Here is a 17,114-nt window from a genome sequence, read left to right on the forward strand (position 1 = left end):
ACTCTCAATCCACTTTCCCATCCTCCGGGAACCTTTGTCTAGGATTTCCTCCTCACCTCCTCTCTGATTGCAGTCAAGATACCCTGGAGCTCATCTGACACGCACTCCTGCACAGTGACTCAGCAGGTCGGGGCTGTGCTCAGCCCTGAGGCCCCTGGATGTCTGCCCTGGCCTTCCTCCTCTGCCCTCTGAGGACCCCTTGACAATTTCCCAGGCCTTCCCACACCCCCTCAGCTGGAGAAACAAAGGTTTCTAAAAGAAGCCACTGGGACAGCCAGACAGGGACCTGAGTTCCCTGAGGGCCGTCCCCAAGAATAACACTGGAGAAGAGCTGGGATATGGTTGGGCAACTTCCAAGATGTTCTTCCTAAGAAAGACGTGCTGCGAGTGACTCAAATCTCCCTCCTGGGCCTCACGCCAAGGACGGGAGGAGAGAGGTTCACACACTGGGGCAAAGATCGCTGTCTTGGCTGAAAGGAAGCTCAGAGTCAAGCTGGTTCTAGAACTTGGGTAAAAGGGGGGACCTGAGAGGGTAGCAGTGAGGCTGAGGGCCCAGGTGTGCCACAGGACAGAGGTGGTGCGTCTTACGGGTACCTCAACTTCATGCCTCAGTGCTGAAAATGTTGCCAAGAGCCATAGATTGGATACTGAAGCCCAGGATGGGAGACGAAAAGGCAAGAGCATGCACACTTCTATAATTCAAGAGATTTCCATCTCCAGGGTCAGCCAAGCACAGTCACTCTGGCGGTTAGGAATACTCCGACAGGATCATTTTAGATACACTAAACTCGTACAAAATAACCCATATTACAAATGAAAAAACTGACGCCCAAGAGGGTGGGACCCCTGCCCAACTGCCCAAGAGCGAGTTAGAAGCAAAGTTTCCATCCAGCCTTGCATACGGGCTGCCTGCATCTTTTTTTCAACCCTCTTCTCTCCCGGAAATGGGTCCAGGAAAGGCAAACACAGAGCTCAATCTAGGACTCGCTCATCAACCAAGTAAATGCGCCAAAGCGCTTTGCGCATGCGCCTGGTAAGCCCAGCCCCCTCAGGCCGTCAACCCCGCCCCTCCGCCCATCACCAACATGGCGGCCCCGGCAACAGCCCCTCCTGCCCGGCACTGGCGTGGCGGCTCCTGACGTCATAAGACGGCGCCGGCTGTCCCGGAGGCTGCACGTGGGCTCCGGTCTGGGCACTTTCAGGCTGGGCCATGGATACTCCGCTGAGGCGCAGCCGGCGGCTGGAAGGCCTGAGGCCTGAGTCCCCCGAGAGGTCAGCCTCAGTGTTGCGGGCGAAACGGGCCCTTGTGGAGTTCGACCCGAACCCAGAAGAGACGAGGGAGCCCGGGTCTCCTCGCAGTGCTCTGCCACCCGGCCTGGAGTCCCCCCGGGGTCAGCCGGAGACAAGCCCGGGATCGCCCGGTCTACGGCAGGGGACGGATTTAGGGTCCCCTCGAAAGGAGCCAGAGCCGGGCCCAGGGTCCCCCCAGCATCAGCAAGATCCAGGCCTGGAGTCACCCCGAAGACAGCCGGAGTCGAGTCCAGAACCCCTCCGACTTCAGCCAAAGCCAAGTGGGGGGTCACCCAGGTGCTCCCAGGACCAAGAAGAAGCGGACTCGGAGTTGGCCCAGAGGAAGGAGAAGCTGGCCCCGGGGTCCCCCCGACATCAGCTGCAGCCGGGCCCAGGATCATCAGAGCCTTACCCTGGTCAGCCAGCTCTGGGTCCAGAGCCCTCGCAGCCGCTACAGGAGCTGACACCCCGGTCCCCCGGCTCCCCCTGGGGTCGGCACGAACCGAGCAAGCCACCTGCGGCCGGGGAGCCGAAGAAGCGAAGAGGTTCTTCACCCCAGGCCCCAGCATCCAAGAAGCTGAAGGAGGAGGTTCCTGTAATCCCGAAGGGAAAGCCCAAGTCGGGGCGGGTGTGGAAGGACCGCTCCAAGAAGAGGTGAAGGGGGCCAGCTGGGCTGGGGGGCGTGCAGCTTGGAGACAGCCCCGGGGTTGGAGGTGGGGGTGTCTCACAGAGACAGGTCATTATCATAAGAATGTGGTAAAATGCCGTGTGATCCAGGGGGTGTGAGCCCAGGCCCCCAAAGGTGATTTCTGTGATGCTTCTCCTCCGGTCCCTGTGGACCTCTCCTTTGGCACCTCCTTTGTGTATTCGCTCAACAAGCATCTACCCTGTCTGCCCTCTCCCTAGAGAGAAGCAGGGATCCCTAGGGATGCAGAAGCAAGTGAAGCAGGCATTACTTGATAAAAAGCCCAGAGGTCCTCAGCCACTATTGTCTGTTAATTTGCGCTTGTGATAAAAAGTATATCCTGGGCCCTGAGTCTCTAGGACACTGCTAAGCACTTAAGTAAGGATTGGCCGGGGGAAGGGGTTTTCCCACAGAAAGACCAGCATGCCTTGGAGCTGCGGGTCAGCCCCAGGAGGCCGCAGTGTCAGGATTATCCTGAGTGTACCTATGAGGAAGCCCGGGTGACCAGACCGCCCGAGGGCAGGGGTGAAAGCAGAGAGCCTGCAGAATTAACACGCCTTCAGAGCTGCAGCAGGCCTTGTGCACAAGGGTCAAAGGGCCTTTGGATTCCATTTGGAATCTTTGAGGAAGCAGCTTCAGTGAGTGGTGAGTGAGCCCAGAGACAGTGGAGGCAGCTCCTGCTGCAGGAAGTGGCCCAGCAAAGGAGGATAGGGAGGGAGGCAGTGGAGCTGGGAAGGCCTGGCTGCAGCCCCGCCTTCCCTGCTCATGCCAAATGCCAGCTTCTGCACAGTGCTGCATGGGTGTGCTATCCCCCTTTTCTGAAGGGTGGCATTTATTAAGCACCTCCTGTGCTAAGCACTTCTCGAAACCATGTCATGATTAATCCTCCCACCACTCTTTGGGATGGGAGCGGGTCTTATCCCGATTTAACACGGGCAGGTGCTGAGGCCCAGAGAGGGAACCTTGCCCAGGGTCTCACAGGTAGTAAGTGTTAGATTCAGGCCTTGCAACCCAAAAATGTCTTCCTTCAGTCTCCAGGTAAAACTGATGCCCTGAAACGGCACTGCCTCAACACCTTAGCCACCAGCCGCGTGTGGCTATTTCAGCTTAAATTGATTGAAATTAAAAAGTTTAGGGGGCCGGCCCGGTGGCTCAGCGCTTAAGTGCGCACCTTCCACTTTGGCAGCCCGGGGTTCACTGGTTGGGATCCCGAGTGCGGACATGGCACCGCTTGTCAAGCTATGCTGTGGCAGGCATCCCACATATAAAGTAGAGGAAAATAGGCATGGATGTTAGCTCAGGGCCAGTCTTCCTCAGCAAAAAGAGGATTGGCAGCAGTTAGCTCAGGGCTAATCTTCCTCAAAAAAAGAAATATAAAAGTTTATAATTCACAGGGCCAGCCCGTGGCTGAGTGGTTAAGTTCTCATGTTCCGCTTCTCCGGCCCGGGGTTCACCAGTTTGGATCCTAGGCATGGACCTACACACTGCTTGTCAAGACATGCTGTGGCGGCATTCTACGTAGAACTAGAATGACCTACAACTAGGATATAAAACTGTGTACTGGGGCTTTGGGGAGGGGGAAAAGCAAAGGAAGATTGGCAACAGATGTTAGCTCAGGGCCAATCTTCCTCACCAAAAAAAAAAGGAAAGAAAGAAATTCATTTCTTCAGTCACACCAACCACATTTCAAGCACTCAGCAGCCAGTGTGAGGAATGGCTACCTTATTGGACAGTGTAGACAGACCACTTCCACCATCACAGAAAGCTCTGTTTGACAGCGCTGCTCTAGAAGGATGCAGCATGTGCCCTGTGGCTCTATGTGTGCCCAGCTCCCCTCTGCCTTGTCCCTTCTTGGTTGTCATACTCCGGTTTGGGGTAGGGGAAGTGCATGCTGCAGCTCCCTTCTTCTGTGCTTGGAAGACCAGATCTTCAGCAGCAGGCCCTGGGGGATGGGGAGAAGGAGTGGTGGCGGGTGTGCTGGGATCAAAGGCAGACACAGTCGGGGAGGCAGACCAGCAGAACCAAGCCAAAAAGGGACGGGCCTGGGTGGTTGTGTGCCAGGCTATGTGTGCCAGACTCCTGTGGGGGAAGAAGGAGGGAGGACAGCCCAGAAGACCCTTCTCCATGGATGTGAGGGGCTCTGCCTGCACACACAGGCTTCAGAGGCTGGGGTGGGACCGGCTGACCTACTGTGACAGTTTGGGGCACCATATAATGGACGTGGATGAACAGGAGCTCTTTTGGAAGTCAGGAAATTGGTGGGGGAGGTGGAGAGGCCACTCTGAGGGGATCTGCTAAGGAGAAAAGGCCGGTGGGACACCCACACAGGCTTCAGATCACTCCAGGAGAAAGACCTTTCAGAAAAGTGGAGAGCATGGTTGCATGAGCCCCCACGTTCTCTTCCGCATCTTCGCCAGTTCTCAACATTTTCCTGCACTGGCCCCGTCTTAGCCTCTGCGTTTTTGTCTTTCTTTTTTTTCCTGGAACATTTTACAGCACATCCTAGATAGATCATTCTACCCATAAATCCTTGCAGGATGCATTCTTACAGAGAGTCTTGTCTCTCCTAGGACTGTCATGTCACTGTCACTCATAGGAAAATCTAGCCTTTCCTGACTTCCCCAAATGCCCACCTCATTTTCACACCCTCCCCTGCCGGGGAGAGAGATTCTGGATCATTACCAAGAACTGTGAGCATCCTCGCTGTCCTGAAATGGAACGGAACGCCCCATCTCCAGAGGCGTTCACGCCCAGGCAACCGCCCTTGGCAGAGCAGCAGAACTATAACAGAGGCCGTGTGGCCTGCACTGTGTGGTCACAGACAGGGATTCGCGTCCTGGCTGCTGTTCACAAGGTGACCTTGAGCAATTATTTAACCTCTCTGAGCCCTGGTTTGCTCCTCTATGGAACGGAGAGAACAAGAGTCCCCAGCTCAGAGGCATGTAACCAGGGCTTAAGCAGTGGGAGCCGGCATGATCGGAGCCCTTGCTGCCGCGAGTTTCTGCAGACCTGGAGGGTCGACTGCCCAGCAGGCAGGCAGGCGGGGAGGTGATTCTGCCTGGCTTCTGGGGAAGAAGGCCCGGAGCTGGAGCTGAGAGGAGAGGGGGCGTGGGCACATCCCACAGACTCTGCGAGCACCCGCTTTCCCCATCCAGGTTTTCCCAGATGGTTCAGGACAAGCCCCTGCGCACATCCTGGCAGCGGAAGATGAAGGAGCGGCAGGAGAGGCAGCTGGCCAGGGAGTTTGCCCGGCACCTGGACGAGGAGAAGGAGAGGCGCCGGCAGGTGAGCGGCCGGCCAGCCAGGCCGAGGCAGGAGGGGAGGGGACGCTCACGCACGTGCCCAGGGGCAGGCTGGCTTGGCCGAGAGCCATCCTTGAGCCTGAGGGCCCTGACGAGGCAGGGAGCCTGGGCAGAAGCAGAAGTGCGGTCTGGACCACAGGGTGGGGAAGCCCAGTGCAACATCCAGCTGAGCCTGGGTCTCTGTGAGAGGCTCAAGGATGGGGAGGAGGCCCAGGAAGAAACCCCCATGCCTCTCACTGGTGGCAGGAGCACTCAGTGAGATGGGGTCGGGGGTCCTTCCCTGGGACCTGCACAGATGGGAAAGGCCCATCCCGGTATTGCTGCCATCCTTCTCCAAGGAGCGGCTCCCATACGTCAGCCAAGTGGACGGCCCGCATTTTCCTCTGGTTCTCTCCCTGCCGCTCAGCCCAGGGCCACAAAGGTCCCACTAGAGGTTCACAGCCAACCTCTTCAGACTCCAGGAAGCCCCCGCGGGCAGCACGCGGACACAGCGAGGTGGCGCCGTTGGTCAGTGACCGCACCACCAGGACCAGGGTTATCCGCGGGATGTCACTTGCCTAGTGATCCCAGGGGCACTTGCCCCCACCTGTGGTCCCTGCCTGGCCCCAGACGGGAGGAGGCAGGGCCGGCCACTTGGTCACCTGTCCCCTGCTTTGAGTTGCCCAACTCAGCATGTGGCTGAGGTGTGACTGCCGCTGTGAGCTGACGCCTTATCTCACTTCCTTTGTGGCCCTGGTCCCCTCTTGAGCAAGAGAAAGCCTTCTTGTCACCTCCCCCCCTCAGAGGTGCCGCTGCCCAGCCACCCGCCCAGACCTTCCCCCGACTCTGGGAGCTTCAGTCTCACTTCTCCTTTCTCCCCGAGGCCCAGGCCACCCCTGCTCCCCCGAGTTGCCAAAGCCAAGAGAGGCCCCTGACCATGCAGCAGCCTCGGAGCCGACATCCCCGCCCCGGCCCCCCGAGGGACAGCAGTCAGCATAGCCAGACAGTGCTGGGCTCCCCGCTCCCGAGACGAACTCCACCTAGACTCACCTTCTAAGGGGTCCCGGTGGGCCGGGCACTGTTCCAAGCCCTGACCCTCTATTCCTGCGTTTCTTCCTCAAAACAACCCCATGTGATCATCTTTACTTTGAAGATGGGGAGCTGAGGCCCAGAGAGGGTAAACAACTTGGCCAAGGTCCCCAGTTTAGGAAGTAGCGGAGTCAGGATGTGAACTGGGGCCAGATGGCTCTGGGGTCTCTTCTCTGCAGCCCCCACCCTTCCCGGCCCTGCGCCTGGGCGGGCCTCAGGAGACAGCCCTCACCCCGGCCTGGCCCTCTCGGGGCACATGGGCTCAGGGAGAGAGGGAGACTCCGAGAGGGCTGCTGAGAGGGTGGGAATGAGGAAACCAGCCCACCCCGTCTCCCCTGGCAGTTGATGAAGGGGACGTGCAAGGGGCTACCGTCTGTATGTGCCTGAGTTTCCAGGGGGGGAGCCCCCATCTCTTAGCCCGCCAGCCCTCCCATAAGCCCCTGTTGCCAGCTGTCTGACCAGGTGCCCACCGTCTCAGGTGGAGTCAGAAACTGCCCCTACGGTGGGCCTCTGGTTCCATGGGCACAGGGATTGCTCCTTGCTGGCCCTGCGTCCACACACCACTAGGAACAACCCAGAGCTGGATGAGAGGGCCTTTCCCCCCACCCCGGGAATTCTGCCAGCTCTCTCTCCTCTGGGGCCTGAGAGACCAGGGCCGCCTCGACTCCCAGACTCCAATCCTCTTCCCCTGTGTGTTCCAGGAGAAGAAACAGCGCCGTGCCGAGAACCTGAAACGCCGCCTGGAGAATGAGCGGAAGGCAGAGGTGGTCCAAGTGGTGAGTGTCGCCCTGCTCGGGGGTCCGAGCCCCGGCCAGGCTGGGCGTTGCGTCCGAGATGCCTCAGCACCCCCGCCTCCCGGCCCCCACTCTCGTGCTGCCATCCCTGGGGCACCGGGCGGAGACTCTAGCCACACTAATGCCTTCTCCTCCCACCACCCCAGATCCGGAACCCCGCCAAGCTCAAGCGGGCGAAGAAGAAGCAGCTGCGCTCCATCGAGAAGCGGGACACCCTGGCCTTGCTGCAGAAGCAGCCGCCACAGCGGCCAGCAGCCAAGGTCTGAGCCAGGACAGCCCGAGCCTTCTGTGGCCGGCCACCATGTCAGACACGGCACCACTGCTGGACCCGGCACTCCAGCTCTGTGGCTGCAAATCAGGGACCCCACCTGAGATGGGCTCCGAGCCTTTGAGGCTGTTGGGCAGGTGGGACAGAGGCCCAGAGGGAGCCTGGGACCTGGCAGAGACTGGGGGAGGGAAGAGGTTCAGCCCCCCTTCCCTGTTCCCCTCCTTCTCCAAGTGCCTTCAAACCAAGGAGAGTAGATTCTTCTGGTTCCTCGGGGAGCCGAGGGCTGAAGGGTGACTCCCCACAATGTGTTATGTTCTGTCTCAAGATCCTCGGTCCAGCCCAGGCCAGGAGGCCAGCAGTCAGGAACCCAGCTCCCCCACACCTTTCCAAAGGCTGTTTTGGGTTCCTCTGCACCCCACTGACCCCGTCACCAAGTAGACTGACTCCAGCTTCGCCCCACTTTTCACCACTGAAACATTAAAATGGGGAGGTTGCAGGGAGCAGAGTTTCTCTAGCGCCCTCTTTGCTGTACCACACTCTGCAGAAACGCCAAAGGTCTGATTGACTCACGCCCTCCAGTCTACAACAAAAATAGTTATTGAATGCCTGCTGTGGACAGGCGCAACTTTAGGTACCAGGGGATCGGACAGAAGTCCCTGCCCTCCAGGAGATTTCCTTCTGATGGAGAAAATAGAATAAACAAGTAAAATACATTGTGCGTCAGATGGCGAAATGCACTCTGAGTAAAGCAGGGGAGGGGCGGGAGGGAGCATGGGCAAGGTGTGACGTCGGGATGTCTGTGCTGTCAGCTGTACATCTGCTGTTCAGTTTTCTGAACACTTCCTGTGGGCCGGGCCCTGCCTGGCACTGGGAGTAAACAGTAAGCTGGCCAACACAGCCTGGGGGTGGCCCAAGGAGCACTGGACCAAGATCCCAAGAGAGTTTCTTCCCTGGCTCTTCCACTACCGTTTCATCCACCACTCATTTACTGGCTCCAACTGCACCAGGCCCTGGGATGCAGAGCTGAAGACAGCAGTCTGAGAGGAAACAGACAAGGTGCAGTGGAAGTGCTGTGACACGTACAGGTTACCCCCAACATCTACAAGTGGGGAGTCATAGCTCAGCCCCTGTGTGGTGGGGAGGGGGCTGCTGCACAGATCTGGGAATTACCAGCGTTGCCCAGAGGGCATCCTATGGAACTCCAGCCCCACACAGGTGGCAGGTTAGCTGGGAAATGTCATGTGCTGTGGTCTTGGGGACTGCCATGCCCGTTCAAATACTCAAGACAGAAGACGTTCAGTAAAGATGCCCATTGTGCTTCGATTAGCCAAGCTTTCCCAAACATTTGACCATGGCACCTCTTCCTTTTTCCACCTTATAAAGACTTTGGGCACTGCCAGCTCAGAAGAGTAGAGATGGGGCCTCCAAGGCAGCTACTATCTTAAGTACCTTGGGTATGTTGGGTGTTCTTTCACTTACTAAATAATAGTTGAACTTGTAATGCTTGGAAGTTGGCACACAGACCCTGTCAGTCACCAGCCGTTCATGAAACCTTGGGCAAGTTTCTTACTCCCTGTGCCTCAATTTGCTCAATGGTATAAACTGGGGCTAACAGAACCCACCCCTCAAGATTGTGGGATAAAGCAGTCTGCTCCATAAACGTCGGCTGAGTGAGCGAAGTGAAGAGATTAGACCGAATAGTGTGTCCCAAACCTTTCCTCTCTCACTTTATTCCAAAAATACATCACTGGTTTAATGTAAAAATACTCCCTCCCCCCCCCCCCCATCATCTGGTAAAATTGAGCTCCAGGGAGATGCGTCCTGTGTACCTCGGGGCGCCCACTACACCAGTTTGAGAATCTTAAGATTTTAACGCTGTGTCACTCCAAGTGTGACACAGGGCCAGCAGCACTGACCTCGCCTCCTGGGATCTTGTTAGAAACGCAGAGTCTCAGCGCCCCCAGTCCCAGCCTGCTGAATCAGGCCGCACTTTAACAGGATTCCTAGGATTCCAGGACTCACGCACAAAGGTTTGACAAGCACTGCTCTGACTCCCTGATTCTGAAAAGGATTCGCGGAATCGCGCGGGGCTGCTTTAAAATGCAGAATCCCGGGTCCTGACCTTGGACCAAGATCTCGGAGGGTGGAGCCGGGATATCTACATTTTAATCAAGCCTCCCTTAGTATGCTGCGTTGGCGCTCCATGGCTGCCGGACGTTGGCCTATCCTGAGAGAATGGCGATTTGGGGCCCGCGCTTCTAGCCGGAGGTGGTGCTCAGCGCCCGGTTCAGGGGGGCCGTCTGGTCCTCGGATCGGGCCCGGCCCCTCTGCGGAGACGCGGCGCGGCCTCCCCGCAGCCAGCCCAGCAGGGTCCCGGGCCGCCGGAGCGGGGACAGACGGCGGCCGCCGAGCGGCAAGGAGGAGGCGGAGTTGGCGGTGGAGGAGGCGCGGCGGCGGCGGCTGCTGCCCAGGCCGCCCAGCTCGCTGTCATCCACCAGCACGCTCTCCAGCACGCTGCGCAGCGAGCGCCGCAGCTTGTGCAGCACGTCGGGGCAGGTAAGCACGTAGAGCAGCGGGTTGACCACGCTGTTGATGAAGGCCAGGCTGGTGACAAAGGGCAGCCCGCGCCACACGAGCGGCCGCAGCGCCGGGTCGCCGTGCGCCCGCGCCTCCAGCAGGCTGAAGACGTGGTAGGGCCCCCAGCAGAGCGCGAAGGCCGCCACCACGGCCATCACCAGGCGCACGAAGCGGCCGGGCCGCCGGCAGCCGCGGTGGCGCAGCTGCAAGCTCACGGTCGCGTGGCTCGAGGCGATGATGGCCAGGGGCACCAGGAAGGCCAGCAGGAACTTGCTGACAGCCAGGGCCGCCTGGCGCGAGTTGCACGTGGCGTTGCGGTCAGGCCCGGGGTTCAGGAGCAGCACGTTGTAGTAGCACATGACGCGGCCGTCCAGCCGCGGTATGGTGTCCCGGAACACGAAGTAGGGCACCGTGTTGAGCACGGCCAGGGCCCAGAGCACCAGGCACACCTTGTGGGCCGCGGCCACCGTGCGGTGGTTCTGTGCCCACACGGGCCGCACCACCTGCAGGCAGCGGTCCAGGCTGATGGCGCTGAGCAGGAAGCCGCTGGCGAACATGTTGAGGAAGAATATGGAGGAGTGCAGCTTGCAGAAGGTGGTGCCCAGCTCCCACGTGTGGCCCACGGCCAGGAAGTAGGTGAAGAAAGGCAGGGAGGCGCTGGCCAGCAGGTCGGACAGCGCCAGGTGCAGCACCCAGGTGGTGACCACCGTCTGGCGCATGCGACAGCCCACCATGAAGAGGATGAGTCCGTTCTCCACGAGGCCCAGCAGCGAGGCTAGCGCATGCAGCACCACCGACGCATGGTCGATGTAGCGGATGCTGGTGTTGCTGTGGCTTTGGAGGCGACTCATCTGCTCCAGGATGGGGCACAGGGGCTTCACCGAGACGTTGGCCAACATCGTGCGCTCTGTGGTGGAGAGAAGGAGGCCCTGAGGTGGGCAGCGCAGCGGCAACAGAGACCCTCTCCAGGAGATGCGAATCTGACCCACGAATGTTACAGATGAGGCCCCAGGGGATCAGGAAGTTGAGCAAAGGCAATGGGGTGGGAGGATGACATCCCAGCTCCACCTGCTCGCTGTGCAACCATGGACAAGCCGTTCAACCATCCCTAGCCTGTCTCCTCTATAACATGGATGCCAGTCATAATGACCTCACTCCTAGGGCTGTTAGGAGAGTTCAGTGAGTTCATATATATAAGTATTTAGAACAGAGCCTGGTGCACAGTGAGCATGGCATCAATGTCATTGTGATTATTATTAATCCATGTGATCCTAAGATACATAGGAACATTCCTAAGAGACATAGGAACAAGGTCAGGCCATGCAAGGCTCTTTTCCCTGATCTCCAGAGCACTGGGGCATGAGCGAGGCCCCTCATAAAGGACAGGAGGGTTCAGCTGGCCTAGGGGATGAGAATAGAAGGAAGAGTCTGTGCCTTTAAGGAATGCCATGCTCCCCCACCTCAGCACCCACAGACCGTGCCTTTCTGCAGATTCTCTAGATGGCCCTTGGCTCCCACGGTGGTGGCTAGTCGAGTGTGTTGACAGCAAACAGTGGAGCCAGCCACTCCCCCCATACTTGGAGAGGAAATAAGATAAGAGCAGGGAGAAAGCTGGGTAGGAGGAACTGCCAGATTGCAGCTCTGAAGGCCCAGGGGGGCCAAAAGACCTCCCTCCCCTCTGCCCAGGGACAGCCACCGCCCACTCTGCCTGCCCCAGGAAACCCAGCCCCTGCATTCATTTATTCACTCACTCACGCACTCACTCAACAGATATTTATTGAGCCACTGTTCAGGCAAGTGCTGGAGCAGCCAGCCTCTGGCAGATGTGCAGACACCCCAGATGTGCCCACCCACAGCCTCGTCAAGAACCGGAGATCGTCTGACACGAAGAGAGGGCTGAGGCGGTGGGGTGGGAGGCTGTCTGCAGGAGGTAGGGGATGGGTATCAGGGGTTAGGACTGGCCCCCCTTCCCCCTGCAACACGCCAGCTACTGTGGAAGGTCCCCTCCATAGGTGCGGTCTTGCTCACAGCTTTGGGAGAAAGTGCTAGTTCTTCTCTCCATCCCGTCTTACAGGTGAGGAGACGGACGCGAGTGTTTAAATTGCTTGCCCAAGCCACCCCGACAACAGACACATGCAGAGGAGCAACAGTCTAGCACTCAGCCTGTTCTCTTTCGTCTCGCTCTGCTCAAAGCAAGAGATGATGGAGGAAGCAGAGCAGGAAAGGGTCAGGGGGGAGGTGGTCTTTGGTACTCATCTTCCAGTGTGGCCTCTAGTGTGGGGATGAGAAAATCCACACCCTTCTCCAGGGACCACGGTCCTTTGCAGGGTGAGGTCCCAAGATATAAACTAGAATCTCCCTGGCAGACGAGCCCTTTGGAGCCGGGGATCTGCAGATCGGTGGGTGGGGAGGGTTAGAACCATGGTCCCCAAGAATGCTCATCCTCCCTCAGCTTTAGACTTTGCAGAGCAATTACCCTCACAACGAGCCTATGAGACCCCATTTTTCAGAAGAGGAAACTGAGGTTCAGAGAAGCAGCGCTCCTTGCCCAACCTCCCTCAGCTGCAGTGGTGGAGCTGGAACCCCGCTCCCGGCAGACGAGTACCACACCCTCTCAGCACTGCAACATTCCCTTCAGCCCACCGGCTGCTCATCCAAGTCCCATGGGGATGCTCAGAGAGCACAGTGCTGCTGCCCCCTGGGGGCCCATCCAGACTAGACCTTCTGGCTGCACGGAGTCAGCCCCCAGGTTCGCAGGATTGTCAGGGAGCCCAGCAGCTAAGATCCCGTTTGGGCAGGGGCTAGGGGCAGAGAACACAAGCTTTTGGAGTCAGAGACCTGGGTTTGAATCCCAGCTCCTTGACTTCCGGGCTGGGCGAACTTGGGTCGGTTGCCCTAGGACTCCTCGTGCGATCTTCCCACCCAGACTGTGTGTGAGTCTGGAAAGAGAAGCCCGAATGATTTACCGCTGTGCCTGGCATCTCGTGAATACCCAAGAAAATGTGGTCCGTCCCTCCTCTGAGCAGCGAGTTCGCTTCAGTCTTTGGCGAACGCAACCCTCTGGCATCCTAGCTTGAACAGCCCTCTCCCCTGGTAGAACTGTGCCTTCTCTCGTGGGTCCAGAGAGGGCACCAAGGCTGCCCAGCACCTGGACCCCCGCCTCCTTACCTGGGCACAGAGGAAGCACAGGATTCCAGCCCTGGAGGCAATCAGCTCCTGGCAGCAGCTAGACAGGAGGCACCGGGCGGGCTGGCAGAGGCAGGGGAGTGAGGCTGAGGGAGGAAATAGTGTGTGTGTCTGTGGGAGGAGGGTGGAGGCGGGAACAGTGGGCTGTGACTTGTTGCACTGGTGTTCCAGTAACATCAATCTCCATCAATGGGGACGGGACGTAACTGCTGGCAGCCCCAGCTTCCCGCTCCCTTGACGAAGGAGACTTTGCAGAAGCCTGAGGTCAGTACAGATGCACTCGAGGAAATAGGAGCATGCATAGTGCAGCTTTTGAGAGGGACCAGTGTGTAGGAGAAATGCACGAGGAAGAGGATGTCTTGTCCGTCTTTCCCCTGTGCTGGCTCTCTTGACCCCATAATCCACGGCAGAGAAACCCCTCCAGCTGCTGTGATGTACCTGGACCAGACTGGGTGCCTGTCCGTAAGGGGTCCCGCGGGCTCCATGGCCAGGAAGGCAGGTTGCGCAGTGGGAAGAGCTCAGGGGCCTGGCTGCCCATGTGGCCCCTGCAGCTGCTGCCCCTTGCTGGGCCCCGGTTTGGCCATCTATGGAACAGAGCAACAGGGTCTGCCTCTCAGGGCAACAAGATACCCTCATTCACAAAGCACCCAGCACACAGTAGGTGCTTATAAAAATCAGTGTCTTTCCCCTCTGCGGGGAAAAATGGGTTTCAGCCATAGGGGTAGGGCACCACAGCTTTTGTTTAAAATGCGCTCTGAGCCCTAGGATGAGAGGATTGAACTATGTAAGTCTGCGTTTCATTGTTCCCGAAGTCTTTACTCCGCTTTGCTGACCAAGCTTCTTGTCATCAGGGACCATCCTGCAACCTCAATGTCCCAGCACCTAGGAGATAATGAAACATGGAAAGAACTCGGTACCCAGGGCTGGCCAGGTGATGTAGTGGTTAGGTTCACATGCTCTGCTTTGGTGACCTGGGGTTTGCAGGTTTGGATCCCAGGCATGGACATAGCACTGCTCATTGAGCCACACTGTGGCAGCGTCCCACATAAAATAGAAGAAGATTGGCATTGACGTTAGCTCAGCGACAACCTTCCTCAAGCAAAAAGAGGAAGATTGACAACAGATGTTAGCTCAGGGCCCATCTTCCTCAGCAACAAAAAAGAAGAAGAAGAAGAAGAAGAACTGGGTATCCCATATGAGGGCCAGGGCAGCCTCCACGAGGTTGACTCTACAAGAATCTCCCATTTAGGCACGGGCTTAAGGCAGGGGTTGGCGCTTGATAAACTTGCAGAGAGACTGCGATCCTTACTGGGAAATGAATAAAATGTCATGACCGTAGCGGGCGGGGAGTGATATTTCTCACTGTAGCCCAAGATAGCATTTCAGTAAGAGCCTTGATTATGCAAACCGTCAGCACCGGGAATGTCTGCTCTCTTCCAGGTCAGGGGGCTTGGTCTTCCGAGACCGGTGCCTGCAGCCCTGCCTAGAAAATAGGTGGGTGTTTCCACTCCACTTTGGGGAAAGTTCGTTCATGCCCTGCTACACCCCCACCCGACCTGCTGACGCGTGGACATCCTTTAAGGCCATGCAGGCTGTGTACCCTGGGCGGGTAAGCCCAGGGATCCTGGGGCCAGACTGCCAGTGTTTGGCTCTGGCATTGCCGCTTCGTAGCTGTGTAACCCTGGGCAGGTAACGTCACAGCAGTGAAATATGAATTTTTCAAAGGTCCCCGTTCGCCATAGTCCTTGCCCCAAAGTTCAGGGCTTGGTGCCTAAACTTCCCTTTGGGCTAAGAAAGAATCCCCCCACTTGCCTATAGACCCGTCTTAGCACTAAGGCACCAGGGCATCAGGCTTGGGGTGGGGCACAGCCCTCCCTCTGGGTCTCAGCCCTCCCTTGCCCCCTCTACTTGGTACCCTTGTGCAGTGAACATCCTGCGCAACCTCTCAGGGCAGCCCTGCTAGGTGCTTCTCACCTGAAACCCTCAGTCCTCTGACCCTTCCCCAACTCTTGCTTCCTGTCACGTAATCACTGGGGTGGCTTGTCTGTCTCCCAACTCTCCCTGAGGACAACTTATGAAAAGTTACTAAAACAAACAGAGTACTCCAGATGAGTAGAGCCCAAAGGCATTTCTGAAGAAGGAGGCAGTGCTTGTTCCGGTCACCCGCCCCCCTCCGCCCAATGCTGCACTCCCACAGTGTAAATGGCCTCCGGCACGTATTCCGAGAGCCCCCCAGGGTCCATGTGGAGGAGGCCAGGGGCGGGAAGGAGCTAGATGGACAGGATGTGCCTCCGCCCCTGGGTTTCAGGAACCAAGAGCCAGCACCAGGCTCTCTGAGAGGAAGAGTGCCCTGAGCCGATGGTCGGTCGCAGTGGGGGCCCAGGCAGGGGCTGGCTGGCTGGAAGCAGTGGACAGGAGCCTGCCTTGACCAGGAGACATGGACCCAGGCTGAGTCTGAGAAGGACAAAATCCAATCAGAGAGCCTTGTGGGGGCCGCTGCAGTGGCAGGCAGGTTCCATGGGCAGGAGAACACCCGGATGGTCAGATGGGCCCCCAGGGAGCTCAGAGTCTGGAGGAGGGTGACCGGGGCCTTGGCGAGGACCAAAAATGGTAGAGACCAGCAATTCTCAACTTGAGGCTGCGTCAGACCCACCTGGAGGGCTTGTGAAACCCCGATTGCTGGGCCCCGCGCCCAGGGCCCCTGCAGCAGGTCTAGGGGGCCCGCCTGGCCGTTTGCATCTCCATCAAGTTCTGCAGAGGATGCTGAGGCTGCCCGTTCACTGGGACGGAGAACTCGGGTCCTCGGGTCTGGGGTGCTCCGAGCAGGGAGGTCCTGGGAGAGAGCAGTGGCCTCAGCTGAGGGGCCTCAGCCAGGGCTCCCCCTCCCCGCTCTGAGGGTCAGAGGAGATAATAAGCCAGGTGCTCAGCTCAGAGCCTGGTACAGAGCGAGGACACAAGAGCCAGTTGCCATGATGATTATTACTTCCTGTTGTTGTTTTCTGCCGTGATGCTGATGTCGGGACCTCGGTGGGGCTGGGCCTTGCCAGACAGAAGGTGGGGGAGCAGAGGAAAGAGAGACGTGCTTTGTTCCAGCTGCCAATGCAGCCGGGCTGGCGGGAGGGGTTCTAGGTTAAGGGGAGAGAGAGGGGCCTAGGGAAGTGGGGGTTCCGACCTGAATGGCAGGTAGGAATGGGTCCCCACAGAGGCGCTTCAGCCTGGCTTCTCAGAAGGACCTAGAGAAGGACACAGCCACCCCCAGGGCACAGGCCTTAGTCCCCAAGCACAACTTTCTCCATGGCTTAGAACTTGATGTCACAGCCAGAAAGAGCCTAAGTCGGGTCCATCTCTGAATCAACTGCACCTCCCTCAGTGGAGGAGACAAATCTGAGCCTGACAGCCCCCTGCTGGGTCTCTGCTGCACGTAGGAGCTGTCCAGACTGCCAGCGTGGCATTCGAGCCTTCTTGGATTCACCAGGCCCCTGCACCCTTTCCACTTGTCCCCAGCCACCGCATCCCCCACCACTATACACCTCAGTGCCTTTGCACATGCTGTTGCTGCTGTATGGAATGCCTTTTTCCCCTCCCCTCCTCGTCCTGCAGGACCCCTTTCTGAGGTCATCAGTGTCTCTGGGCTCCTAGGAGGATGCTCATGCCATCAAGTGTGTTTAACAGACAGCCCAGGGGACGGACCAACGTAGCCCCCAGCCGTGGTTTTCTCCCAGATTTCTCCCTCTGGCCCTGCTTTAGGAGGTGGGTTATCATGCTCCTTTCTGGCCTCTTTAAAGAAGTCAATCAAACAGGAAGTGAGATGCATGGCAGGAAGCTGGTGGGACCTGCCCTGGCATCCCCCAGCCTCCTTACTCGGGAGGCCTTGGAGTTGCCCACACACAGCAGAGAAACAGCATGACAGGACCTTGTGGCGGCCTGCGTAGAGCTCCCTAATG

General features: G+C 58.2%; 2 protein-coding genes across 2 annotated transcripts; one reads left to right on the forward strand and one right to left on the reverse strand.

Moving 5' to 3' along the window:
- The first annotated feature begins 1,064 nt into the window (after window positions 1-1,064).
- Window positions 1,065-8,120, forward strand: CCDC86 (coiled-coil domain containing 86). The gene is made up of 4 exons (XM_014861786.3): window positions 1,065-1,944; window positions 5,131-5,260; window positions 7,047-7,121; window positions 7,286-8,120. The coding sequence occupies exons 1-4, from the start codon at window positions 1,211-1,213 to the stop codon at window positions 7,403-7,405; spliced, it is 1,059 nt and encodes a 352-aa protein (XP_014717272.1). The 5' UTR covers window positions 1,065-1,210; the 3' UTR covers window positions 7,406-8,120.
- Window positions 8,121-9,665: 1,545 nt separating this feature from the next.
- Window positions 9,666-13,285, reverse strand: PTGDR2 (prostaglandin D2 receptor 2). Its single transcript, XM_014861784.3, has 2 exons — window positions 13,153-13,285; window positions 9,666-10,891 (listed from the first exon to the last, which is right to left on the reverse strand). Exon 2 carries the CDS (start codon window positions 10,881-10,883, stop codon window positions 9,666-9,668), a length of 1,218 nt encoding a protein of 405 aa, XP_014717270.1. The 5' UTR covers window positions 10,884-10,891; window positions 13,153-13,285.
- Between the last annotated feature and the right edge of the window lie 3,829 nt (window positions 13,286-17,114).

The sequence above is a fragment of the Equus asinus genome, chromosome 17 (genome assembly GCF_041296235.1).
Source record: "Equus asinus isolate D_3611 breed Donkey chromosome 17, EquAss-T2T_v2, whole genome shotgun sequence".
Classification (NCBI taxonomy): Eukaryota; Metazoa; Chordata; class Mammalia; order Perissodactyla; family Equidae; genus Equus; species Equus asinus.